General features: G+C 58.7%; 3 protein-coding genes across 11 annotated transcripts in view; 2 read left to right on the plus strand and 1 right to left on the minus strand.

Moving 5' to 3' along the window:
* Window positions 1–363: 363 nt before the first annotated feature.
* LIME1 (Lck interacting transmembrane adaptor 1) lies at window positions 364–7,286 on the plus strand. The gene is made up of 6 exons (XM_061441672.1): window positions 364–1,370; window positions 4,579–4,731; window positions 5,243–5,294; window positions 5,397–5,484; window positions 5,592–5,959; window positions 6,641–7,286. The coding sequence occupies exons 2-6, from the start codon at window positions 4,616–4,618 to the stop codon at window positions 6,986–6,988; spliced, it is 972 nt and encodes a 323-aa protein (XP_061297656.1). The 5' UTR covers window positions 364–1,370; window positions 4,579–4,615; the 3' UTR covers window positions 6,989–7,286.
* Window positions 7,287–12,712: 5,426 nt separating this feature from the next.
* On the plus strand, window positions 12,713–16,503 carry SLC2A4RG (SLC2A4 regulator). The gene is made up of 8 exons (XM_061441383.1): window positions 12,713–12,845; window positions 13,397–13,548; window positions 14,392–14,501; window positions 14,587–14,831; window positions 15,451–15,551; window positions 15,638–15,905; window positions 16,002–16,081; window positions 16,168–16,503. Exons 1-8 carry the CDS (start codon window positions 12,741–12,743, stop codon window positions 16,277–16,279), a joined length of 1,173 nt encoding a protein of 390 aa, XP_061297367.1. The 5' UTR covers window positions 12,713–12,740; the 3' UTR covers window positions 16,280–16,503.
* A 4,205-nt stretch (window positions 16,504–20,708) lies between these two features.
* Window positions 20,709–26,419, minus strand: part of ZBTB46 (zinc finger and BTB domain containing 46) — a 45,049-nt gene continuing 39,338 nt past the window's right edge. For 8 of the 9 annotated variants that reach the window (XM_061441593.1, XM_061441594.1, XM_061441592.1 and 5 more), the window contains one exon: window positions 21,472–22,892. In XM_061441593.1, coding sequence (XP_061297577.1) covers window positions 22,506–22,892 — 387 coding nt within the window. In that variant the 3' untranslated portion in view covers window positions 21,472–22,505. Of the gene's footprint in view, window positions 21,321–21,471; window positions 22,893–26,419 lie in introns of those variants that run through there. The other variant, XR_009741301.1, reaches the window with a different exon arrangement.

A 26,419-nucleotide genomic window follows, 5' to 3' on the forward strand; every position in this document is an offset into this window, starting at 1 on the left:
GGCTGGACCTGAAGGGTGTCTTCCCCCAGGTTATGTTGTGCATTGGTGGCAGCCAGTCCTTGCCCCAGAGGAGATGGTGGCTTCATCAGGCTGTTTCTGGTGGGCCTGGTGCAGTGGAATTGCTTTTAGAAGAAATAAATGTTTCCAATTTCATGCCAGTATCTTAAGGATCACTTTGTTCCTTCATTTAAGGAATCAATTTCCTTTTATTCCGTGAGTCATTTCTCTGATGGGAGCTTTTGCTCCTTTGGTGCCACCTTTTCTGCCTGTTGTCAAGGTGTCAGCTTGGCCAGGGCTGCACCAGCCAGCTGCCAAACTCACCAGGAAGGCTGAGGCTGAAGGGGAAGGGATTGGAGTTGTGGGAGACACCCCTTGGGAAACACGGAGACAGCAGAAGTGAACAAGAGGAACATCTTCAGGGAACCTCTGAGTGACTTTTTCCTCCTGGCATGCTCTTGGATCCTGCTGTGATGGACTCTGCTGATGGGAAAGGTGCTGTGGGCTGCCCTGAGTCATCAGCATCAGTCTGTTTCTCGCTGTATTATCTTCATTGTGTTGAATTTGGGTTCTCTGCATTGGGCTTAACTCAAGGGTTTAACAAGGGTTGCTCAGTGCCCTTCCTTTACAAGTGACTGTTTCCCACACTTGAGTGGTATTAATGTGCCTGGCTTAGCATGAGTGCGCACTGAGGCAGCGCTGATGGGCTGAGCTGGGCAGAGAAACACCTTGGGCTTGTTCTGTGCTCTGACACTATTTAACATCATCACCTCTTCCAGAACCATCAGCCCTGTGTCTTGGCCGAGTGGTGGTTTGACCCTGCCTTGGGATTTCCACAGCCTTCCTTGCCAGAGTCCTGTTGGAACGGCTGCTGCCTCCCTCCCAAGGCAGTTCCCATCCCTGGTGAATAAAGTTGGGGTTTATTTGATCCCTCTCTCCTCACGAGGCAGTGTTCATTTGCAAGGTAATGCTCATCTGTGGTGACCCATCCTTTTCCTTCCATTGCCTGGGGCTAGAGGGCTGGGACCCAAACCAGCCGGGTGGGAAGCAGAGGGTGCTCTTGCAGAGCCCGTCCCTGGGTGCTGCTGGCAGCCAGGGCGGGGAGAAAGCAGCCTCCCATTGGGTGCAGCAGCCACCTCGGCAGCCCAGGAAGCTGTGGTGTGCGCTGCATGGTATCTGCTCGGAGCCATCTGCTCTGGAAGGAGCTGAAGAGGAGCGGGAGAGCTCACATCGAGATGTTCCAACTGGGGGGGAGCCCCTAATGAGGAATAACGTTGGGATAAAAGAAGCCAAATCCTGCAGGTCGGGTGCAAAGGGGAGAGCATGGTTGGATCCCTGCCCTTCACAGGCACCAGCCTTTGAGCCTCTGCGAGGTAAGTGGTGGTTTTCTTGCCTCGTGAACTTGAGTCTGCAACTAAACCAGGGCCTGGAAAGTCCTTTAGAACCACCCCATCTAATGGGAATTGCAGCGTTGTTGGAGATGCTGTTGCAGCGAGGTTGATGGGACAGGCAGGATCCCCGCTCTGCGGCAGGGCAGCATGAGCTGGGGTGAACTCAGGCTGTGGGGAGGGCTGAAAGCTTTGTGCTGCCCCATGCTTTGTGCTCGGGAAGCCTCTGGGCTTGGAAAGGAAGGAAAGGAGCTTGAGCTCAGCACTGCTGGGTCTTGAGGCTGGAGGCTGAGTGGGAGCTGGTTCCTTCCATGGGGAATTGGTGATGCGGAGGTGTGGGGAGTCGGGTTCTCCACTGAAAGATTCCCGGTTGTCTTGTGGGGAGGGTTTGGCTCGTGTGTGGAATGGCTCTTGGGGACTGCTGAGCTGCTGGCTGCAGGGGAGGAGGCCGGAGAGAGCGTGGGCATTGAAACCCAAAGTGATGTGAAACCACGGAGTCTGTGGCAAGAAACCCACTGTGGTGGCTGTGATTCCCGAGCAGACCTGTATCCATCGCCATCACCCACCCAGCCCTGCCTGCTGCCCCGAGGTCCCTGCTGGTGTCTGCTGCGGCTCAGCCCCGCAGGAAACCTCTCGAGCAGGTTCTCAGCTTCTCTCTGCCTGAGTGAGCGTGGAAGGGAGGAGGGAAGGAAGATGCTGAACCGGTGTCACCTCGAGCAGGGCAGGGGGGCACCCGCCTTTAGGCTTCGAAACTGCGCTTCACAGCATCCCATGTGGGTTGGGTTGGAAGGGACCTTAAAGCTCCTCCAGCTCCAACCCCTGCCACGGACAGGGACACCTTCCACTGGAGCAGCTTGCTCCAGGCCCCATCCAGGGCAGGTTCAATGGTGCCTGTTACGGGGCTTTCCTTTTTCATACTTGAAAGTAAAAGCCCTACTTCTGCTTCTTGGGGCTCTTCTCTCACTGCAGCTCCCCAGGGTCCCCGAGCTGGGTTTGTTGCAGCCACGCTCGCAGGCACTGGTGGAAATTGGCTTCTGATGTTTGCCCTGGTTTCGTGCAAGTGCTCTTTTAGGAGCTTCAGAGCCGTTCTTGTGGTCACCGTGCGCTGAGCACGCCGTGGCGGATGAATCCGAGGCCGGGCCGAAGCAGCAGCGCTCGGTTTCCACCATCAATTCAATCCTGGTGTTGGGAAGCCCAGGAGGGAACCCTGGGCCTCTCGTAGCAGTCACATCCTGGAGTAAGAAACCAACTGCACTGGTGGTGCCGGGGCTCGGGGGTCACTGCAGGGAGCTCCTCCTGCTCGCAGGCTCCGGGTGCGCATCGCCCGTACGTGGCTGCCACCGCTCTCGTCCTCAAAGCCTCGTGGAGCCTTAGGAAACCCTGCCCGTGTGCCTGGAGCCCAGCCCCGGCACGGGGGGATCAGTGACTCCATTGGCAGCAGTTCAGGTGCGCCTTGGGCTGGGGGAGACGTTCACTGCTCCATCGCACCCGGGCCAGGCGCTGCCTTCTCCCCCCGCATTCCTCCCTTTGGGAGAACCAACGCGTCGTCCCAAGAAGCAGCATCCCCAGGGACTCAATGCACCAAGGGGCAGGCGCTCGGTGTTTCTGCAGGTGGGAACCACAACAGAAAGCAGGGCAGGAGCAGCCTCTGTTAATGTCAGCTTAGGAAGCTCCTCCGTCCTTCGAGCCTTAAACACACAGGGCTGGCAAACGCTCCCTTCCCAGCTCTGATCCCAGCCGGTCCATCCAGCCCCGGCAGACCCTAAACCCTGCCTCGCTCTCCAGGGGTTAAAGCTTCAGCCCGGGAAGTGCCCCAAGGCGTGGGAAGTGCTCAGATAAAAGGGTGCTTGAATGGGCAGGGCCTCACTGGTGCGGGGTGAAGATGGGATGAGGATGCTGTGGGGTGATGCAGGGTGCAGGGGAGCCGTTGGTCCCTCCACGGGCCATGGGGCTGCTGCAGCCCCACAGAGGCACCCGGGACAGGGGGGCTCCTCACCAGGGCTCATCTGGGTTCAGACACATAAGGGGGTGAGTAAGAGGTGCTCAGGGTGCCCCATGGCATCCCCGTGTCCCCAGCTCCGCCGGTGGAAGCCGCTCGGATCTCCCAGCCCCATCTTACCTGGGGACTCAGGATCAGCTCCTGAGGCTTCTTCAAGCCGTGCTTCACCCCGGCGCTGGGAGCTGCCTTCATTTCCCTCGGGATCAGGCAGTTTCCAGCTGTGGCATCCACGTCTCCAGGGCCAGGCCAGCCTGCTCTGGGTGCAGGACGTGCACGGGGCCGCGCTTGCGCAGAGCTGGGAGCAGCGGCCGTTGGCTGGACACGGCGCAGGTGAAGCGGTGGCAGCTTTTGCTCTGGGGTTGCTGATGGCTCAGCAGGGACAGGGACGATGGGATGGGATGGGATGGGATGGGATGGGATGGGATGGGATGGGATGGGATCTCACCATGGGAAAGGTGTAGGATGCTGATGGGGCAGGAAGCTTCTGCTCTTTGTGTTGGGCTCCCCAAAACCTTTGTTCCTCTGCAGTGCTTGCTCTGCCTTGCTTCTGCTTTGGTTTGCAAGGGGGGACCTTGGATAAGGCACAGGGAAGAGAGCTGGGTTAGGGTTAGGGTTTTCCTTCAGGAAGAGGAAGGTCGGAGGCCTTCTGTGTGATGCTGGCGGAGGTGCCCAAGAGCCACCACGGCTGGGTCAGTGCTCAGGGGTGATCCTGCAGCCCTCGGGCACCCCACAGGCCTCATGGCCGGGATCGATGGGGCTGAATCCCACCGGGCTTGGAGGGGGAGCCCTGGGGATGGGGAGGGTGAAGCTCGCCCCGCTTCCGGGAAGCTGACTCATCTGTTTGCTGCCTCCTGCCGGAGCCACCCCATCCCCGTGTCCCCAGACAGCCCCAGGGCAATTTGGGGTATCCCAGAGGGGTTTGGGGGCCCCGTTTCCACGTCCCAGCGGCCACTTGGGAGCTTGCCTCTTGTTGGGTTGGTTTGCAAGCGATGACCCCAAGCTCTGATGTTTCCCGGGGTGAAGCAGTGGAGGTGACGTGGGGAGGGCAGCGGCCGGCCAGAAAATGGGGGTCCCTGGGCACGTCCCCCCCTCCGGAGCATCTCCCTGCATGGGGGCTGCGCTGCGGGGCCCTGCAGCACCATCCCCGGCCCTGCCGAGCCCGCTCCCACCCCACCTCCTGTGTTCTCTCTGCAGAGCTCGGCCCCACGGCGGTGCTGGAAGCGGCTGCCCCATGGCTGCAGCGGGGGGCGAGGGGCCGGAGGGGACCCCGCTGCTGCCAGCGGGTGCTGCCCTGGCCCTGCTCGGTGGCCTGGTCTACCTGGGCGCCCTGTGCGCTGCCTGCAGACGGTAGGTGCTGCCCCGCGGCCCCTCTGCCCTCCCTTCTGGTCATGGGGACCCCTCCATGGCCTTTGGGGTGCACAGAGAGACCCCATCGGTGCCTGTCCTGAGCTGGGACCATCGGGATCTGCTGCTCCGTTTGCCCTGAGCCTAAACCCCAGCCCCAGCTCTGCCTGGCCTGATCCTGCTCCCCTGTGCCTTGTGACCCCCTGATAGCCCCCCCCCTGCATCCAAAGGGCTCACAGGAGCAGCCCGGAGAGGGCTGAGGTGTGAGCGGGATGGGCAGGGTGGGTGATGCCAGGGGTGCCCCCATGGCTTGGTGGGATGCAGGATGCAACCAACACCTCCCCAGCCAACAGGGACCCTGCAGAGGGGCTGGTGCTGGAGCAGGACGATGGGTTTGGGGGTGCTGCTGCCCCAGTGAGGAGCCACCCGGTGATGCCCATCATGGCCAGGCCGGGGTCTTCGGGCACCCGCTCCTCACCCCCAGCCCCATGCCCAGCCCCGCTTCTCCCCACAGCAAGAGCAGGAAGAAGCAGCTCCCTCCGGACGGGGTGAAGCTGGTGGATGAGGTAAGCACGCTGTGGGGCAGCAGGATGAGCCCTGGGGGTGCTGCGAACCCCTCCCGCCCCAGCTCCCCTCCCTGGCGCTGAGGCTCCGTGTCCCCCCCGCAGTCCCTGCTCAGACAGACGCAGCTGCGGTCGCTCAGCAAGTCGGACACGAAGCTGCACGAGCTCTACCGGGTGAAGGCCGGAGGCCACGGTGAGTGCCCAGGGGAGCGGTGCGCGCACGGGGCAGCATCACCCCCGGTGCCGCGGCGCTGCCGCACGGCTCCGTCCCTGCTCCATCCCCATCTCCCGTCCCCGCAGCCCAGCGCCCGGCCAGCCTGGACTTCACCAGCCCCGCTCCCGCTGACCCCCAGCACGGTGCCGGTGTCCTCCTGCACCGCGAGCTGCCGCAGATCCCGGTCCCCGAGCCCCCGGACCAGACCTACTCCAACCTCCTCTTTCCCCCGCGACGGCGCCCGGCGCCCGACACCGTCTACGAGTGCGTGGCCACGGGGGGAGAGGAGCCCCCGGTGTCCCCGCCTCGGGCTGTGCATGGGGCGGCCGATTACGCCTGTGTGCGCAAGGTGAAGAAGGGGATGCCCGCGGAGGAGCAGGATGCGGCTGCAGCCGTGGGGCCCCCCCAGGCGCTGCAGTGCTGCGATGGCTCAGGAAGTGCCCCCCAGGCGAAGGTACGGCTTTGGGGGTGGCAGGGATGGGGGTTGCGTGGGGGATAACGTCACACCGTGCATCCATGGGGTGCCCGTGTTGAGCAGAGCGTCCCAGCCTAGAGCAAACTGGGCTATGATGCTGGAGCAGTGGTACCTGTGGAGGTTTTCGGGGTCAGGATGGAGCCAAGACCCCAACCACAGGCGATGCTGTTCCCTGCGTTCTGCAAAACACTCCCTGTGTTGTGTACAAAGGGGATCCCGAATGGTTGATCTGCTGTCAGCATCCTCCTGGGATATGGAAGCTGGGAGGGGGGCACGGGCATGGAGATACCCCAGTGGGCTGGGATTGCTCCAACCTTCCACTATCTGAAGGGGGCTACAGGGATGCTGGAGAGGGACCTTCATCAGGGACTGGAGCAACGGGACAAGGGGTGATGGGTTCAGACTGAAACAGGGGAAGTTCACGGTTAGATATAAGGAGGAAGTTCTTTATTGTGAGGGTGCTGAGGCGCTGGCACAGGGTGCCCAGAGAAGCTGTGGCTGCCCCATCCCTGGCAGTGTTCAAGGCCAGGTTGGACACAGGGGCTTGGAGCAAGCTGCTCCAGTGGAAGGGGTCCCTGCCCGGGGCAGGGGTTGGAGCTGGAGGAGCTTTAAGGTCCCTTCAACCCAACCCATTGAGTGATGCCTTGGTTCCTTCTGCAGCTGGAAGAGATGTACTCCACTGTCTGCAAAGCCACCAAGAAGAAAACCCAGGTCCCTGCATCACCCCCAGGGGAGGAGGGTGCCCAGGCCCGGTCCTGGTCCCCGGCAGCCCATGGCCCTCTGGACCCCTGCTATGAGTCCATCAATGACAGAGCCTGGACCATTCAGGGCCGCGGCCCCGACCCGGACTATGAGGCCGTGGATGTCAACTGGAAGAGGGCAGCAAAGCGGGACAAGGCCCCCGAGAACCTGTATGAGAGCGTTGGGGACATCTGGGCTGGGGGGTCCCAAAGAGCTGCGGCCAGGATGGCGTCCAACGGCCTGGAAGTGTACATCACCAACCTATAGCAGCCCAGCGTGCTCCCACCACGGTGGCTTCCCATGGGACTGGCTTTCTAGGGGCTTGAACCCCCCCCGGGATGGGCACACTTGAACCCGTGCCCACTGGGGTGGCTGCATCCCCACAATGGCTTTCTGTATGTATTTTATATTCCTTTAAGCATCCTCGTCCCATCGTGACCCAGGTTGATGTTGGGTGCCCTGGGATGGGCGGTTTGGGGGTGCTGGGTGCCACATGGAGCCCGGTGGGACAGGGATGGTGCTGCCACCACAATGGGAATGGGGTTGGGCCCAGTCGTGGTGGTGGGGTCAGCCCTGTGGCTCTGTGCTGCAGGATCAGGCCCTTCATCACTGGGGTTATGCTGTGAGTGAGGGGTCTCCATCCTCCTCCCTCTGCCTTGGAGGGAGCAGGGCCCCATCCAGCCCCCAGGAAGCCCTGAGCAGCTTCACTCCCATCACTGAACACCCCTGGTTATGGGGACCAGGGGCCAACCCTGTGCCTTGGGGCAGAGCAGGCTGCAGGCTCTGCTTTGTCCCTGTCACCCATTCCCACCATATGGGTCTGTACAAGAGTGAGGTGCCTCCAGAAGCTGCCATCTCCCAAACACCATTAAAAGGCTGAGATGGGGTTATCCGTGTCAGGAGAAAACACTTAAACCGGATCTAACCCCCTGTTGTGGTGGGTGCTGGTGCTGGGGGAGCAGCTTTGGGCACTGCGTGGCTGTGAACGGGTGCACCCACCAGCCCGGATGGGGATGAGCAGCACCAGGAGCTGCCAAAGCGAGCTCTGGGGCTCTGCTCAGTGCTGGAGCTGGGGACCATTAACACAGCGCTTGCTGCTGCTCACCTCCCATGGGTGCTGCAGCCTCAACCCATGCCAGACGTGTTCTGTAGAGCTGGATGTGCGCCCAGAACTCTTTGCTCCCCCCCAGGTGCTCAACCTTTCCTCCTCTCTTCCCCATAGTGAGTTTAGCATCCCTTCCCCATAGCGCATTTAGCATCCCTTCCCCATAGCGAATTTAGCATCCCTTCCCCATAGCGCATTTAGCATCCCTTCCCCATAGCGCATTTAGCATCCCTTCCCCATAGCGCATTTAGCATCCCTTCCCCATAGTGCATTTAGCATCCCTTCCCCATAGCGCATTTAGCATCCCTTCCCCATAGTGAGTTTAGCATCCCTTCCCCATAGCGCATTTAGCATCCCTTCCCCACGGTGAATTTAGCATCCCTTCCCCATAGCGCATTTAGCATCCCTTCCCCATAGTGCATTTAGCATCCCTTCCCCATAGCGCATTTAGCATCCCTTCCCCATAGTGAGTTTAGCATCCCTTCCCCATAGTGAATTTAGCATCCCTTCCCCATGGTGAATTTAGCATCCCTTCCCCATAGCGCATTTAGCATCCCTTCCCCATAGTGCATTTAGCATCCCTTCCCCATAGCGCATTTAGCATCCCTTCCCCATAGCGCATTTAGCATCCCTTCCCCATAGCGCATTTAGCATCCCTTCCCCATAGCGAATTTAGCATCCCTTCCCCATAGCAAGTTTAGCATCCCTTCCCCAAGGGATGCCCTGTATCCCCAAGGCGATGCTCTGATGATGGTCCCACGGTGCTGTATCCCAACTGCTTTACAACCATCTGACCTCATCGCACTGGTACTCGCTGGGGCTGACTGGGACCTGTGGCAGCAGAACCACCATGCCATGGTGTGCCGTGCTGTGCCGTGCTGTGCCATGCTGTGCCATGCTGTGCCGTGCTGTGCCGTGCTGTGCCGTGCCGTGCTGTGCCGTGCTGTGCCATGCTGTGCCGTGCTGTGCCGTGCTGTGCTGTGCCGTGCTGTGCCGTGCTGTGCCGTGCTGTGCCGTGCCCTGCAGCAGGCAGGAAGCCGCTTTGCCCTCACATCGCAGAGATGAAGCACAAGCACGAGGCTCTCGGCAGCCCCCGCTGCAGACGTTGGAGCCGGCGGCGGTGCCAAACCACAGGTGTTGGGGTGCAGGGCCCGGCCCCGGCGCTGCTCGCAGCCGCTGCCAGATCAGGGCACTGATAGAGCCCGCTGCGATGCTGCCGCGCTCTTCCTGCCCTCAGCCGCTGCGTGGGCTCCCCGGCCTGCATCCGTGCCCTGCTCCCCGTCTCCATCGTCCCATCCCGCAGCTCTTGAGGGCTCCTGCAGTGTCTGAATCCCATGGGAGCCGTGTTTGGGCTGCACCAGCCCTGAGCATCCCGAGACAGGATGGGCCCTGTGGTGGTGAGGTTGGATGCGGGTACCACTGTGCTGCTGCACCAGGGTTAGGCAGGCTTGGCACGGCATCAGGCTGCATCCAGGCTGGGGAAAGCTGCTGCTCTCAGTGGCCAAAGCATCTCCCAAACCTGCCCCAACAGAGGAGCCCCATGGGCAGGGCTGCCTGCTTGTCCATAATTCATGGGATTCGGGACAGCCAGACTCGCATTCACATCAGAGACCAACTGCCCCGTCCTTGGGTGATGGAAACCGTGTCCAGAGCCCCAGCACAAGGCTCAAAGCCTGGGGGGTGAACGAAGGATCCATCCCAAAACATCACTTGGAGTCTCGTGGTCTGGCTGTGAAGGTCTGGGTTAGGTGGGTTGGGAGCATCCCTCTGCATCCTGATCCTGCAGGATCCCTGTCATGGTGCAAGGGGAAGGTGCTGCGAGGGGACAGGGCTACAAGGGGGTGGTTCTATGAGGGGACGGTGCTGCACGGTGCCATTCCCGCAAGGGGGAGCGAGCAGGAGGAGCCCAGCGCATCCTGCACGGTGGCACACGCAGTACGGTGCTGCGCTCTGCAGGGTGGTGCGCGGTGCTGCACGGTGCTGGGTGCTATAGGGATCTCCATCCCATACGGCTCTGCACAGTGTACATGGCAGCACCCAGCACAGGGCTGGGTGCTATAAGGATCTCCATCCCATACGGCTCTGCACACTGTACATGGCAGCACCCAGCACAGGGCTGGGTGCTATAAGGATCTCCATCCCATACGGCTCTGCACACTGTACATGGCAGCACCCAGCACAGGGCTGTGCGCCCAAACCAGGTCCACAACCATACAACTCCACATACGAATGGCTTCAGACCCCACAGTCCCCTACCCCACGTTATCTTCACACCCCACATGTCCCTATCCCCCCTCCAGCTCCATTCCCCATAAGCAGGCAAGTGGCAGCTCAGGAGAGACCGGCAGCATGGGCAAGGCTCCGTCCCCATTGGCAGCACCACTCGGGATGCAGGCAGGGCATGTGGGTACCACAGGGGCATCCCCGGGGATGCCAGGCCGGGATGCTGGAGCCGCCCTGCCCGCGGATGGGGTCTGCCTGGTGGCACCGGAGCCCTTGTGCAATGGGCGAGGATGCTCGGCGCTCGCAGGGGTTGCACAAGACCGGAGCCAGCTCAGCGCTTCGGTGTTAACGATTAAACCAGAGCCGAGGAGCCACCACCACGTCCCACCACGGCTGCTTGTCACAACCGGGAGAGGGGGGGAACCAGAGCCTTGTGCCTGCCCCGGGGCTCCCTCGGTGCCTCCGTTGGGGTCCATTAATCAGGGCCAAAGGATGGGGGATGAAGGCTGCCCCTTTGTGCTCCCGGGGCAGGGTCGGGCCCCCATGGGTACCCCGCTTGCTGCAGATGCTGCCCCTCATCCGGACACCCCGGGGGTGGCCGCGCCGGTGCCTCCCGGTCCCCGGGCCGGGAAGTTCGGTTTTTTCCCTGCTTGTGGCTCTTATTCTCGCTATGAAAGCCCCAGGGAGCAGGGCGGAGGGGGCTCCTCCGGCCACCCCGAGGGCGGGCAAGAGCCACGAGACCCCTGCCCCGCTGCCACACCGGGGATCCAGCCCCCCCCCAACTTCAATGGCCCCGGGACCCCCCCACCCCGTGTCACGGGCCCTGGGCTGATGGGACGGGCTGGGACAGGCTGGGGCCAGCGGCCGGGGCAGCCGCATGGACTCTGTCCCGGCCTTCAGGCTGCGGGGGGGGTCAAACAGCAGCGGGGCCACAGGCAGGGACCTGAGCACGGGTGGGTGCCGGGCACGGATCCCCCTGCACCGCGGTACCCTCTGCACCCCTCTAACCCATGCAGCCCTATGCACCCCATGCAGCCCTAATGCACCCCATGCACCCATGCACCCCTATGCACCCCATGCAGCCCTAATGCACCCCATGCACCCATGCACCCCTATGTACCCCATGCACCCCTATGTACCCCATGCACCCCCTGCACCCATGCACCAACTGCACCCATGCACCCCTATGCACCCCATGCACCAACTGCACCCATGCACCCCATGCAGCCCTAATGCACCCCATGCACCCATGCACCCCTATGTACCCCATGCACCCCCTACACCCATGCACCCCTATGTACCCCATGCACCCCCTGCACCCATGCACCAACTGCACCCATGCACCCCTATGCACCCCATGCAGCCCTAATGCACCCCCTGCACCCATGCACCCCTATGTACCTCATGCACCAACTGCACCCATGCACCCCTATGTACCCCATGCACCCCAATATTCCCCAGGTACCCACGGCACCCTGTGCATCCCGGTACCCCCTGCATCCCTGTAACCCATGCAGCCCTATGCACCCCATGCACCCCTATGCACTCCACGCACCCCTATGTACCCCATGCACCCCTATGTACCCCAAGCACCCCAGTATCCCCCAGGTACCCACGGCATCCTGTGCATCCCGGTACCCCGTGCACCCTAGTACCCCCTGCACCCGTGTACCCCTATGTACCCCATGCACCCCAATATCCCCCAGGTACCCACGGCACCCTGTGCACGCCGGGAGCTCCATGCACCCCGGTACCCCGTGCACCCCATGCCCCCAGGGCACCCCAAACCCAGCCCTGCTGTTTTGGGTGGATTTTAGCAGCTTCCTTTCCTGTTGGACAGAACCGACCCAACCCTGCAGGCCCGGGGACCCCTTTCCCCTGGGAACCGCTCTTGCACCCCAAAATAGAGACGATTCCCCCCCCCCCAGCAAACACCATAAGTTCTGGGGGAGCCTATAGCTGATGGGGAGCCCTACAGCCAACTGCAGTGGGTATAAACCTTTAGGGGGGTCCCCTACAACTTTCGGGGTGCGTAACTTTGTGGGAGCCCCATAACTTGCGGCGAACCCCTATAATTTATCAGCAGCCCTATAATTTGGGGGAGCACAACCTCCCCCCCCCCCCAGTTATAACCCGTTCAGTTTCAACCCCAGAACTTGGACAGAGCCGTAGGAGTTTTATGGTGCCCTCCAGGCTGACGGGAGCCCCGGGATTTCGGGGGGGGGGGGGGTATTTGGGTTAAAATCAGGACTTTTTGGGGTCATCCTGCAACTTTTGGGGACTTTGGCGGGGGGGGGGGGGGGGGGGCGGGATCGGGTTCATGGGGTCCGGTCCCAGCACTAAGGGGGGAGGGGGAAAGGAGGGGTTGGGGGGGTGGGGTTGGGGGGGGGTCCGGTTTTGGGGTGCCCCCCCCCCCCCCCGGGGGTTGAGCGCGCGCAGGCGGGAGGGCGGGGCGCGCGAAGATGGCCGCTGGGCCGGGGGCGTGGCCGGGGCAGGGCCGGGGGGGCGTGTCCCGGCGCGCCAATTGACATCTCGAAAGAGCCAATCAGAATGGTCCGAGCGGCTGCGGCGGGGTCGAGCTGACCAATAGCGATGAGGTCGGTGGGCGTGGCCTGAGAGCCGGCGCCGACACCGGGCCAGCGCTCCCCCGGGGCCGGGCCGCGGCCGCCGGTGCTGCCGCCGCTTCCCCGCATGGAGCCCCCTCGGGCGGTCCTAGCGCCCGCCGCCCGCCGCCGCCGCCGAGAGCCTCCCGCTCTGCCCCTGCCCGAGCCCGGCGGAGGCGGCGCCGCCCCGAAGGTACCGGGGGAGGAGGCGGCGGCGGCGGGGACCGGGGTGGGAAGCGGGGAGGAAGGCGGAGGGCGGGGGGTGGGGGGGCGGTGACAGCTGACAGCGCCCGCCCGAAAGTTTCCCTCCGTTAAAATGGCGCCGGGAGGGGGTAAACGGGAGGGGGGGTGGGGGGGGGCACCCCACGTTTAGGGTGGGATTTGGTGCCGGTGAATCCCGGCTGGATCTGCCCCGGGGGGATCCACTTGGTGCTGTCACTGGGCACCTGGATGCTGCCACCTTAGGGCTGGATGCCGGAGGGTGTCAGGTCTTCTCCTGGCTCTGTGGCTATCCCGCTGGATCCCCGCTGTGTCCATAGGGATCTCCCTATGGAGGGATCCACTGGCCGGATCCCTCCCTGCTCTCACCTCTGTGGAGCTCCAACCTAGTGGGGCCTACCCCATAGGCAACCACTGAGTGGCCAGCAGGGTCCTGGCTCCCTCCCCGTCCCGTTGTCGGGATTCCCACGGGATCGATCCCATGGGATCCACACTGACACCACCATCTCTCCCCCCCCCTCCCAGGCTGCTCATCCCTGCGGTGCTCGGGGGCTGCCGGCGGGGGCCGGGGGGTGGCTGGAGCCCGGCAGCCAGGAGGCGATGCTGCGGGTGCTGGACGCGGGGCTGGAGCGGTGCCTGGCGCTGCATTCTGCCTACATCCCGGTGCCGCGGCACAGGTAGGACCATGGCACCACGGGGACGGGTAACGGTGACCGGGAACACCCTGCCCGAGCCGCCTGTGCCCCGGCAGGTTTCACACCGGCTGCAGGAGGACTTTGGTCGCTGTCTGCAGCACAGGGGCTCTGGTTGGGACCGCCTGGCCCGGGGCAGCAGCACCGGGGCTCTGGCTGTGACCGGCTGTGGGGAGAAGGATCCGGTGCCGTACATGAGCCCTGGAGCAGTTCTGGCTCTGGCACCAGCACTTGGGGTTCATTGGGCATCACTGCCCTCCAGTGCTGTATTTACCCATCCCCGTGGCACCAAAGGCTGCAAAGCGGCCCCGGAGCTTTTTCTCTTTAATTCCAGTTTTCATAGTTATTTTCCACCTCAGGAAGTTGTTTGGCCCCGGCTCAGCACCAGGATGCAGGTACCGGTGCCCTCTGGTGCAGTGGTACCCATGGGCACGGAGGGTTCCTCCACTCTGGTGTGGTGAACAGCAGTGATTTGGCTGCCTGTACCACTGCCTGTACCACTGCCCAATGGTGTTCCCAGCCAAGCTGCTGTAATGATGCCTGGCATCATCATCCACAGCATCTCAGGGTGCTCCAGGGCACCCATGGGTGCCTTTGCTCATAGTGATGCTCCCGGCATGGTGCAACCCAGTGCCACCCATGTTCCCCTGCACTGGGCACTGGTGAGGCCGTGCCTCGAATGCTGTGCCCAGCTCTGGGCCCCTCACTACAGGAGAGGCATTGAGTCAGGGTAGGGGTTCCCGGCACCTCGGTGGGTGACGGGGGGGGATGAAGGCTCCCAGGGCCTCGTCCATCCTCACCTCAGCCCCTCTTTGCTGTCACTGGCAGGAAGCTCTCGGGCAAGGCCGGCATCGACGAGGTGATGGCAGCCGCGGTGCTCACCAGCCTCTCCGCCAGCCCCCTGGTGCTCGGGCACCCTCCGGCCGCCCCTGCACCAGGTAAGAGCGTTCCCCCGTGCCCCATCCCTGGACACGCGTCCCCGCGGCAGGTTCTGACCTTCCTCCTCCTCCTCCTCCCCACCAGAGCCCGGCGGTGAGGTCTGGAAGGAGGCTCCGGCCATGTCCTCCAGCTGCAGCAGCAGCAGCAACACCAGCGGGGACTGGAGCTGGGACCCGGCCAGCGACCGCTCCACCCCATCCACGCCGTCCCCTCCGCTCTCCAGCCACGTCCCCAGCACCTTCCTGCCCGCGCCGCTGCCCGACGAGGGACCCGACGAGCCCAATGGCACCCACTTTGTGTTCGGAGAGCCCGTCCCGAGGAAGAGGAAGGTGGGGATGAGGGAGGGATGAGGGTGGGGAGGAAGAGGATGGGGAGGAAGAGGAGGATGCGGTTGGGGATGGGGATGATGGAGGGATGAGTGTGGGGAGGAAGAGGATGGGGAGGAAGAGGAGGATTCGGTTGGGGATGGGGATGATGGAGGGATGAGTGTGGGGAGGAAGAGGATGGGGAGGAAGAGGAGGATGCGGTTGGGGATGGGGATGATGGTGAGGATGAGGTTGGGGATGACAGGATGTTGTTGGGGATGGGATAATGTTGGGGATGGTGTTGGAGTTGGGGATGAGGATAATGATGGGGATGAGTTTGGAGATGATGGGGAGGAAGAAGAGGATGCGGTTGGGGATGGGGATAATGGAGGGAATGAGGCTGGGGATGACGGGATGTTGGGGATGGGGATAACGTTGGGGATGGTGGTGGAGTTGGGGATGAGGATAATGATGGGGATGAGTTTGGAGATGCTGAGGATGGGAATGAAGAAGAGGATGCAGAGGGGAATGGTGGTGGGGATGAGGCTGGGGATGACGGGGTTCGGGATGAGGCTGGGGTTGGGGGTATCAATGGGGATGACGCTGGGGAGGGGGCTGCCGTCCTGACGCCTCTCTCCTGCAGAACTCCACCAAGGTGATGTTCAAGTGCTTGTGGAAGAGCTGCGGCAAAGTCCTCAGCAGCTCCTCAGGGATGCAGAAGCACATCCGAACCGCGCACCTTGGGTGAGCGCACGGGGTCCCCCCAGGTACCCCAAACCCCTCCCTAAGACCCCCCCCCCCCCCCCAACCATTCCCCTCTCTCCCCACAGCCGTAAACCCGACCTGGAGCAGAGCGACGGCGAGGAGGATTTCTACTACACGGAGCTGGACGTGGACGTGGAGTCGCTGACGGACGGGCTCTCCAGCCTCACCCCGGTGTCCCCCACCTCCTCCGTGCCCCCCGCCTTCCCTGGCCCCGAGGCGCAGGGACCGGTGCCCCCGGTGCTGCTGCCGAGCCCGGACCTGGCGCTGGGCTCCCCCCGCAGCCCCCCGCAGCCCCCCGGCCTGTGCCACGTCCACACTGACCACGCGTACCAGGTGAGCAGGGGACGGGATGGGGACACACGGGGCTGCTGGGAGGGACCCCATCGCCATCCCCCGGTGCTGACCCACGGCCGGCTCCTCTCCCCACAGGGCTGCCCCGTATCCCCGCGGCCACCGGTACCCCCGCCAGCGCCCGCCCCACCGCCACCCAAGCCGCCCGCTGCGCCCAGGTGAGCACCGGCATCGCCTCCCCGTCCCCTTCGTGCCCCCGTTGAGCGCGTCCCCAACCCCATAACGTGGCCCCTGTGCCCCACAGGAGGCCGCGGGGGGAGGCCAAGAAGTGCCGCAAGGTGTACGGCATGGAGAACCGGGAGCTGTGGTGCACGGCGTGCCGCTGGAAGAAGGCTTGCCAGCGCTTCCTCGACTGAACCGGAGCCACCGGGGCCACCGGGGCTGCAGCATCCCCTCCTTCTTGCACATTTTGCACTCGAGGTGCCTTCGCGCCCCCCCCCCCCCCCAAAAACGCCACCCCGGGGTCCCCCCGGACTCAGGGAACGGCCCCCCCCCCCCCAAAAGCTTTATGCACACGGAGCTTGTCCCCCCGTTGTTCCTTTGGAAGATAAGCTAAACGTGCCCCCCCTCCCCTATGCCAGCACTGTGGTTGGAGGGGGGGGGGAGCTGCCGGCTGCTTTTGGGGACCCCCCCATCCTGGGGGCTGCCCATGGCTCGGATAAGCTGTGCCTGCACCCATGGGGGGGCTCAGTAAAGGAGGAAGGGGGGGGGTGTGCGTGTGCGCCTGTTGCCTGTTCCTGCCCCCCAACCTGCTCCTCAGGGGGGCACCCCCAGTGCCCGGGGCAGAGGTGGGCGCCTGCCCCCCCCCCCCCCCCCCCCCCAAAAAGGGGTTTTTCCTCTTTGTATCCCCGTTTCTCTCTCTTCCGTCTGGGGGAGCCGGGGCGATGCTCCGGGAAGTGCCTGCAGGAACGCGCCCATTTGCACTAAGCCAAACTGCACAAAGAGGTGGCTTTTTATTGGGTTTTCCCCCCCCTTCCCTTCCCTTCCCTCCCCCCCCCCCGGTTTTTATTTTTTTTCCTCTCATTTTTATTAATTTTGGGTTTTTGTTCCTTTTCGTGTGTTTTTATTTTTTAAATAAAATATATGAAAATTCCTATTTTTAAAGAACTCCCTCCCAGGGCAGTGCCTGCAGAGGCCTCCAAACCTGGGTGGGTTTTAAGGGCCTTTATTCCCTTCAAACCCCATTCCACCCCCACCCCCCCAAAACCCCTTTTTATCCCCCCCCCCAAACCCCCTTTTCTCCCCTCTCATCCCATCACGCTCACAGGTTCAGGGCTGGGTTTGGCCCAGCCCCTTCCCTGTGCAAGGATGGGTGGGATGAGGATGAGGATAGGGATGGGTGTGCAGCCAGCCCAGGGCAGGTCCCCATTGCATTGGGACCCCCGTATTGCAGGGTCTCCCCATTGCAAGGGGGGGGGGGGGGGGGTCGGACCACATCAGCCCTATGGGCTGGTGCTGTGCCAGGCTGGGCCCCCCCCAGCCCCAGGGCTGGGATGCATCAGATCCCGAAGGAAAACAATAAATGTTTGGATTCTTTTTTAAGGATTCTTCTTCCTGATTGCTGTGGTTGAGTGGGGCTCTGCATGGGGGGGGGGGGGGCAGCCCTGGGCCCCTCGGGAGTGGGGGTCATAGAAAGATCCCAGCATCACAGAGGAGTTTGGGGTGGAAGGGACCATCAAGTGCATCCGCTTCCAAGCTCATCCCACCCTTCCACTAGAGCAGGTTGCTCCCAAGCCCTGTCCCCTGGGGCAGGTTAAAGCCATTCCCCTTGGCCTGTCCCTACATCCCTTGTCCCAAGCCCCTCTCCAGGTTTCCTGCAGCCCCTTCAGGCACTGGAGCTGCTCTAAGCTCTCCCCTTCAGGAGCCTTCTCTTGTCCAGGCTGCCCCAGCCCAGCTCCAGAGCAGAGCTGCTCCAGCCCTCGCAGCAGCTCCTATGGCCTCGCTCCAACAGCTCTGGGCACAGGAAAGGGCCAGGCCAAGCAACATCACCCCCAGCCCCAAACAGCCCCAGGGTGCTCATCCCTTACACGTGGCTGCTGGCCCTGCATGCACCACCATCACCCCAACCGTCCCCGCAACGAGGAGGAACGGTACTGCCATCGAGCAATGAACCCCAAAGCCATGCGGGAAGTGTAGCAGCAATTATCCCGATTTATTGAAACGGATTGATCTTTGCAAGGATGCCTAAACCTAAACCCCATCACAAAAGGAATTCCTGCCCAGAGGAACGCTCCGGCATGCCCAACCCGGAGAGCAACTAGAAAAGAAGGTCGGCATTGACCTGAACTACATGTACAGCATCAGAACAACACAGCCAGGGCCTCCCACCGGAACTCCTGGATACCCCAAACCCTCCTCCTGCACCTCCCTGGGATATGAAACACATCTTCAATACAAACACAGGTTGATAATAATTAATATAAAGTCAGTATAATATAGAATATTCCCAGCCAAAAAATAATAATAATAATAATAATAATTAATAATCATCATCAATCTTCAAACTCTGTCCTGGGATTGTTCTTTTTTTTTTTCTCCATTTCTTTTTAGCTTTATTTTCTAGACAGGTTTAAAGCACGTTGCAAAATAAATACCTCTATCTGAGAGCATACACACAGCACTCTTGACTAGGCGGGACTGCGGGGGATTCCAAACGAGAGAACGTAGGGAATAGCGACCCATGAAGTATGGCTTCTGCAGGAGCTGATGTGTCCCAAGAGGAGCTCAAATGAGGCTTCATTCTCTCTCCTATTGCAAAGGATTCCAGTTTTTGCATGGAGTTTTAGGGAGTTTCTTCGCTCAAGGGGGAAGGGACATGAACCCAAAACCCCAGCAGGACGTGGCTTTAGCAGTGGGAAAGAGGAGTATTTAAAGGTGGGAGAGCTAAAGCAGGACCCGAGGCCGGAGGGGGTTTCCTTGTGCATGGAGAAGATTCCTTCTGTGCTCCAAACCAGAAGGTTTTGATGGCAAGCAAGGGAGAAGGGCAATAGAAGGCAGGGGGACGGGCACTCTGCAGCCCTGCTCTGACCCATCCCACCACAGCCACGGGGCTTTGGGGTGACCTTAAAATATACCCGAAAATGGGTTATTTGTGACTTTTTGGCAACAAAACGGACAGAGCTTTACAAGGGAGGGATGGGACCAGGGGAACGGCTTTAAGGTCCCTTCAACGCAAACCATCCCATGCCAATGAACACAAGGAGCCCCTCCGCTTGTTCTCCTTGCACGCCCACCACCAAACCCCATGGCCCTCAGCGCGTTCCCCGTGGGGTTTCGGTGGGGCTGGGGCGGGAGGGTGTCGCTCGCACCCTGTTGTGTGTGAGAGGGTGGTGAAGGGCGGCTGGAACACGCCTTGTACTCACAGAGTAGAAACCAAACGAGGACCAGGGAGGACACCCAGGGAGGAGCATCGAGGCTGGGTACAGATACATCAAGAACCCCCTCAGCTGCGAGTTATCGAGACCCAAAGCGTTTCAATTGCTTTACCCGGAAAGGGGAATCCTTCCTTTTGAAACCCAACCTGTAAAGTCCTATACACACACATCAATAGTTAGAAAAACCTAAAAAAGGGGACCCTCCGTGAAGTATACAAAGCCCTGAAGGGAAATACAAAGAGCCAGAGGTTACTGGAGCTAGTGTTGGCTGCAACAGGCAGAACTGCTCTTCTCCAAGGGCAGAAGACACTTGCATAGGCAGCAGATCCCGAGAGGGGCCACGTGGAACAAGGGGTGAAGTCGTATAAAGTTCCAGCATTAAAAAAAGGAAGGGGAAAAGCCCAAATTCCCTGGGTTTGAGCCCAACGGAGCGTGGCTGGTTCCAGACTAATTCCTGCACTTCCATAGCAGCCACCTCCATCAAACCAGAGCGCTTCAGACAGACGCGGGGTGGCAGATGGGTTGGGTTGGTCTATGCAGTCGATGTTAGTCATACAGAGCATGGTGGTGACACGGTCAGAGTCAGCTTTTAGAGTGGATTTTCTGGTTTTCTCTCCATTTTGATACGTTCTTTGCATCGCCAGCTCAAAGAGGATGCCATTTCCCAAGGGGCACCACTGGGAAACGCTTCCCAAGCCACTTGGTTTACTGCCCACCCTTCAAATAACACAAAGGAAAGAGAACAGAAGTATCTCCAAAGGAATCCCAAAGTGAAGTGCTCCAGAATTCTGCTGACAAAACCCAAGGGTGAGGAAGAGGAAGGCTCAGACCAACATCTCCTGCTCCTCCTCGGAGGGTATGCCAGCAGATCCACACACCAGCGTGGGAGGAGATGGCCGAGATGGAATGTCACAGAAACCCAAGGGAATCTGAATGGGTTTGGGGTTAAAATGGATGGTTAAATAGATTTGCACGCAGGAAGAGCAAAGCTACAGCTATCTGTGAAGCACTGTATGTATTTGTCTACGTGTTACAGGTAAGGCTGCGAGTTCAGGACCTCCGAGACCCCCCATATTTACAGGATAAATGCCAATAAATAGAGAGCTCACACAATGAGAGGCCAAAGTCAGGGTGAGGAACCAGCAACCTCGCTCTGGGACCCCCCCAGCTGCTGGAAAAGCAGCATCCAGGGGTCCAGTCGTCACGTTCTGGGGTGTTTATGTCCCTTCAGCTATGGGAGGGGGTTAACTGCTTAATAAAGATGTTTCAGCGTGACCCTTCTGCTCTGTGAGTGCTTAAAGAGGAGGGTGATCCCTTCTCCCTGCCCAAAAGCAACAAGTCCCACTTCGCTCCTTCAATCCTAAGGAGCAGCAGCAGCACACGGTGCTCACGTGGCCGCATGGAGCCCAAAGAGGATTCCAGGGAAGATCCGTGTTTCCGAATCCCCAGCGGGCACCCGAAGCAACAGCTCAGGAGCTGCTGGAGATTCCCCATAAAGGGAATTCTGCCAGGAACTGAGGAGCAGAGAGAGGAATAAATGCCACAAACCCAGGATGTGCCTGAGATCAGGGAGTGAATGAAGAACCAGCTACTGCAGGTGCCAGGATTGAGGTTCCCACCACACTCCATCAAATCCCGGCACCGAGTGGCTGCAGTCCTTCCAGACTGTTTGCTTTAACTGGGGTTTACTGTACAAGACACTGGGTATTTCCATCACTGGATGGAACCAGGCTTTTCACTACGGACCACCAGACCTGCAAGAACATTCTCCATCCCACTGGGATCACCTGTCCCACCACGGGGGGAAAATAGCACCGTTAAGTCATTTGGCTTTCTGGTAACGGGTTGTCTTCTGGGCCAGAACCACCGTCACAGGCAGGGTGTACAACTGCTCCGTGGCAAGGAAAAGAGTGAGGTCGTCAGCTCAAAAAGCACCAGAAGCAAAGAGGTGAAGGGTAAAAACCAGCTTCTGCTCAGGAGCGAGACACTTCCAACGTGCACTGCTGCTGTCAGTTAGGTGGAGCTGGGAGAAGGCATGAACAAGGTAGAATCCAACCAGCTGGAGGAGTCCCAGAGTCTCTTTGGAGATGCTGGGAGAGAAACCTGGCTCTTAGGTAAAATAAATTAGGTTTATTTGAAACTTTACACAGAACCAGTGCAGCTGAAGCTCAGTAGGAGTCCTGCCTACTCGTCATGCATGGGAACTGGGGGGAGAAGACCGATGTACCCAGGTGACATCCTGCCCCCATTAACACCTACAGGATGGGAGCAGCAGGATTTCCACCCAGCTGGGATCTCCTCACCTCGGCCTTTCCCAGCTCCTCCTGCACTTTGCCCAATGTTTTTGCTGTGGTTTGCATATATCTGAGAAAAGGCAGCTGAGCAAAGGGAAAGAACAACAGGTAGAGAATTACCTGTGTCCTTTACAGCAAAGGGTGCTTCTGGGAGCACCAACATGCATTGCAGCGCCTGTGGATAACCAAGGCTGGAAGACAGGACGTGGGCATGACACCAGTAGGTCCAAGAAACGTCATCATCTTCCTCTGTTTGATGGTGACTCTTTTGGAAGCTGAGAGTCCAAGAGAAGACTCCGTAAGGCTCTAATCTGACTTGCCTTTTGATCTATTTGGCTCCATAAAAAAACAATTAAAACTCTCTTCCAACACCTTTGCCAAAAGGCCTGTATCACCAAGGGAAGCCCTCCAACACATCCATCAACCTGCTTTCCCAACACCAGCTTGTAATCCCACTGCTGCTGGGATTCAGCACACAGACAAGGTGTTAAACAGAATAGAGGAAAGAAACAAAAACCCAACCACCACGAAAACAACCTGCTTTGGACACAGAGCTCTCCCCACACAGGGTCAGGGTGGGAAGGGAGGGAGGACTCGTGCTTCACCCAGGCTCCCATCACGCAGTGCTCGCACCCTCAACCTCATCAACCCGACGGCTGCGGCCGGGGCTGGTGGTGGAGGGAGAAGGGGGAAGGCAAAGTCAGTGGTGCCACTGGGAGCGACCCTGCTAAGACAGTATCGGAGCGGGACAGAGAAGGACCGGTTTAGAAAACACGAGAGTTATTTTGCACACATGGACGACAACAAGGCTACTTAAGTTTCTTTTCCGACACACTCCTTCCTTCCCACCCTCCCTCCCCCTACAAACAAGAGAGCGGAACAAAAAAAAAAACCCCAAACAAACAAAGGAATCCCTAAGAAATCCAGGTAAAATCCTTGTCGTTCTCCCCAGAGTGGTCCTGCTCCTGCGGAGAGTCGACGTCCTTGTCGTCATCTAAAATCACATCATCCTGCGACATTCCCACGTCGTCCTTCCACTTGATGTCGTCGTCGTCTCCCATCTCCTCGTCTCCTTCCACTTTGATGTCGTCCGGGTCTTCCATGTACTGCCCTTCGCCGGGGTAGCACTCGTCTGGAGAGCCTTCTCCCCCGTTGTGGTCCAGGTGAGCGGCTATGCCTCGGCCAGAGCAGTCGGCACAGACGCCGTGGCGGCGGGAGCCGTGCTTTATCCCCACGCTGGCCGCGGACATGAACACTCGGTTGCACACCTTGCACACGTACTTCTTGTCTTTGCTGTGGACCTGGCGAAGGAGAATCACCACAACTGTTAGCGTGGAAGCAAACCAGCTCGGAAAAGACCTTTAAGCTCATCCAGTCCAACCGTTGCCCATCAGTGCCGAGGCCACCACTAACCAATGGCACTGAGGGCCTCGGCTCCACCGTGTGTGAACACCTCCAGGAACGGTGACTCCAGCACTGCCCTGAGCACCCTTTGGGGAAGGAATTGTTCCTCAGCTCCATCTAAACCTGCCCTGGTGCAGCTCGAGGCCGTTTCCTCTTGTCCCATCCCTTGTTCCTTGGGAGCAGAGCCCAGCCCCTCCTGGCTCCATCCTCCTGTCAGGCACTTGTAGGGAGTGATAAGGTTCCCCCTGAGCCTTCTCTTCTCCAAACTACCCCCACCCCCAGGTCCCTCAGCCCCCCAGTACACCCCACCCCAAGCACCAGTTCTCTGCAGACCAGAGCAGAGCAGCTCACAATCAAACGTGTCAACATCACATTAACTCCACGGTCTCCCTCCTGATCCCACTGCTACCGATAACCAAAGAGCAGGAGCACTGGGAATGCATCCTGTATCTGTCCAAAACTGCAGCTAAATGCACTCCTAACCTCACTTCTGACTACTCTGGTGGCTGAAAAATGGCCTGTCACAAATGTTTCTGATCCATAAATCACGCTGCATTCCATGCCCAAGAATCACAGGCACACGGAGTTATCGCAGGGAATCAGTGCTAAGTGGGAAAATCTCTGCAGGATACCAGAGATCCCTTCAAGAGTCAAACTCCACGACACAATGACCAAAACTGCATACTTTGAGAAGCACAAAACCACCTCAGCAAAGGTGGAATCCACTGCTGCCTTCCTTTTGTGGAAGGCCAGGAGCTTGCTTAAAATGTTCACATGCCCTTCTCCCTAAGGAAACAGCCAAGCAGTGCAGTGAGAATGCCTGAATTCCAACACAAGGAGTCTCATCAGGTACTTTCATATATATATATATATGTGTATAATAAACCACATATAAAATACATATAAAGATTCATTTTACTTACATATAGCTCAGTTGGAAGGGACCTACAACAATCATCTGGTCCAACTGTCTGACTACTTCAGGGCTGGCCAATATACCTTACATTAGAGACATGTATAGTTTCTCTTTACATATATATTCTTTATATTTTTAATATAGTAACAGCACGCTGGGGCAGCCCAGGAGCTCGCCTCAGTAACTGCCCTACCCCTGATCCACAGGAGATCCTTTGGGAAGTGGTATAGAAACAAAGACGGATCCGCCTTGTATCACACTGTCCAGTGCTTTGGACACTGAGCATCACCATCAGTCCCAGAGCCTCTGGGCCATGTATCCCCAGTACCTAACCCTTTCTTTATCTCATTTCTTCTTTTCATGCCCACAGCAGCCCATAGGAAAGGTTTTCCTGGTTCTACACAGCTTGTGTGGAAAAATCCTTCCTTTCATCCTAAGCCAGCAGCCCGGTGAGGCCAGTTCCCTGCTCCTGCCTCCACATGGGATCACCTGCTCTCACAACTGGATTCTGCATAACCCTGTGCTCATCCACAGCACCCAGCTGAGCTAAAGCTATTTAGAAGAGGACAAACTGACCCATCTTGCCCCCTTCAGCCCTCACAACCACAGGCCACTGGCTCAGGCTTTGCATGACACTGGTCCCAACCGTGTTCAAAGCCTGGATGCTCTTGTGATGTGCTCCGGCCTCAGGCTCTCTGTGCCCTGAGCTAGTCCCCATGATGTGTTCTTCAACTGCATCAAGCACAGCCATTGTGTTTCATTTCTTTTTAAAGCCCTATGTCTAAGGTTTTTAAAGGCAGCTGGACAGGGCTGCTCTGAGGCATCCAACAGGATCTATAGGTATCACTCGTTTTAACTGCCAGAAGAATGACTTTCAGGCATCAAAAGCTGAACAGGGCTACAGAAAGTGGTCACGGGTACAAAAAAGAAATGATAAAACAGGTACTAAAATGACATGTAATTAAAATACCTGTTAAAAACCTGAGCACCTCTCTCCTCTCTTCCAACCCTGACAGTTTGGTTGGCATATTCAAAGTGAATATATTCCTGGATGCTGCTGAGCAGAGATTACTCTTATTTCCCTTATCACCAAATTAGTGTTAAACACAGGAATGGTGTTTGTCCTTCAGTGTCTGACAATGGCATTAGAAAGACCATATTCTGACTAAATACTGATATTCCCAGGGAGAGAGGGGAACACACTGTGCTGACAACATGCTAAAGGACTGGAAAGGAATAAAGGGAAGTTCTCAGAAATAACACCACGGCAACTTGGCACATCAGCCCCTTGTCCACCCCTGTGCAAGGAAGGGGATAACTGCAATGGGCAGCACTGCTGCTTGGCAAGCTCTGCATGGAGAGGGGCCTTTGGACAAGGGCCTGTAGGGGCAGGCCAAGGGGAATGGCTTTAACCTGCCAGAGGGGAGACTGAGATGAGCTCTCAGGCAGAAGCTCTTCCCTGTGAGGATGCTGAGGCGCTGGCACAGGGTGCCCAGAGAAGCTGTGGCTGCCCCATCCCTGGCAGTGTTCAAGGCCAGGTTGGACACAGGGGCTTGGAGCAAGCTGCTCCAGTGGAAGGGGTCCCTGCCCATGGCAGGACTTGGAGTTGGAGGAGCTTTATGGTCCCTCCCCACCCAAACCCATCTGTTGTTCTGTAAGTTGTGTTACTGCTGTTCAACTGCCTTTGCAGGAAGGCACACAAGGGGATGCACATGCCTTCAGGACTGGGATGAGGGAACTAAAAGTTCTTTGGGGCTTCTTGAGAGTTACAAGCAGGGAAACAGGAATTACTCCAAGCACCTCCTCCAGTGCATTATTCTTTACACTCAAATTTTATCAGATACTATAAATATGATACACATAATAGAAATACGGATAAAGTTACTTAAATGACCTCAACAAATCAATTCTTAGTTACTACCTGTCAACACTCTATTTTTAATACCTCACTGCGTTAGGACCTCATAGCCACCATCCTCAGTATTTCAAATAGCCCAGATTTTCCCTACGACCTTACTCAGAGGGGCACCAGAGCTTGCTGGGGTGCATTACTGACATTAACTATATAGAAACTATTTGCTCTTCCACAGTATCACCTCTATACCAAGCTCCTTAGGATGGCAAATTAATTCTTACCTAAGAAATACTTAGAGTTTGGCTTAAAACATTGTTCCTGAAGGAGCTGTGACAAGCAGCCAGCGGCACAAGCCTACCTGGTTTGGAGCAGCTCTCTTTAGTAAGGTGACAATTCAGCACTGCCAGACCACAGTAGCTTTACCTGGAATTCTTGCTGAGTGTTTTAAAGCTTCCTAGACTGTGACAGGAGAGGAGATGAAGGTTCCCTATGGATGAACTGGCAGCAAAACACAGCCTTTGAATGGTGGGGAAAAAAAGATGCTGCAGAAGCCTTTAGGGGAGCCCCGGAGGGGAAAACGAAATACAGCCCTCACTCACATGAAGCTCCTTTATCTCACCTTTTATCTTCATCTTATCCTTTATCTTATCTCT

Source organism: Pezoporus flaviventris, unplaced genomic scaffold (genome assembly GCF_033815535.1).
Source record: "Pezoporus flaviventris isolate CSIRO_AGI_PZ_B2104156 unplaced genomic scaffold, CSIRO_AGI_Pfla_v1 ptg000213l, whole genome shotgun sequence".
NCBI lineage: Eukaryota > Metazoa > Chordata > Aves > Psittaciformes > Psittacidae > Pezoporus > Pezoporus flaviventris.

Coding starts and splice junctions, on each gene's coding strand:
- LIME1 (XM_061441672.1), top strand. CDS start 4,616: ATGGCTGCAGCGGGGGGCGAGGGGCCGGAGGGGACCCCGCTGCTGCCA. Junction 4,732..5,242: donor CTGTGCGCTGCCTGCAGACG/GTAGGTGCTGCC, acceptor TTCTCCCCACAG/CAAGAGCAGGAAGAAGCAGC. Junction 5,485..5,591: donor GGTGAAGGCCGGAGGCCACG/GTGAGTGCCCAG, acceptor CCGTCCCCGCAG/CCCAGCGCCCGGCCAGCCTG.
- SLC2A4RG (XM_061441383.1), top strand. CDS start 12,741: ATGGAGCCCCCTCGGGCGGTCCTAGCGCCCGCCGCCCGCCGCCGCCGC. Junction 13,549..14,391: donor ATCCCGGTGCCGCGGCACAG/GTAGGACCATGG, acceptor TGTCACTGGCAG/GAAGCTCTCGGGCAAGGCCG. Junction 16,082..16,167: donor AAGCCGCCCGCTGCGCCCAG/GTGAGCACCGGC, acceptor TGTGCCCCACAG/GAGGCCGCGGGGGGAGGCCA.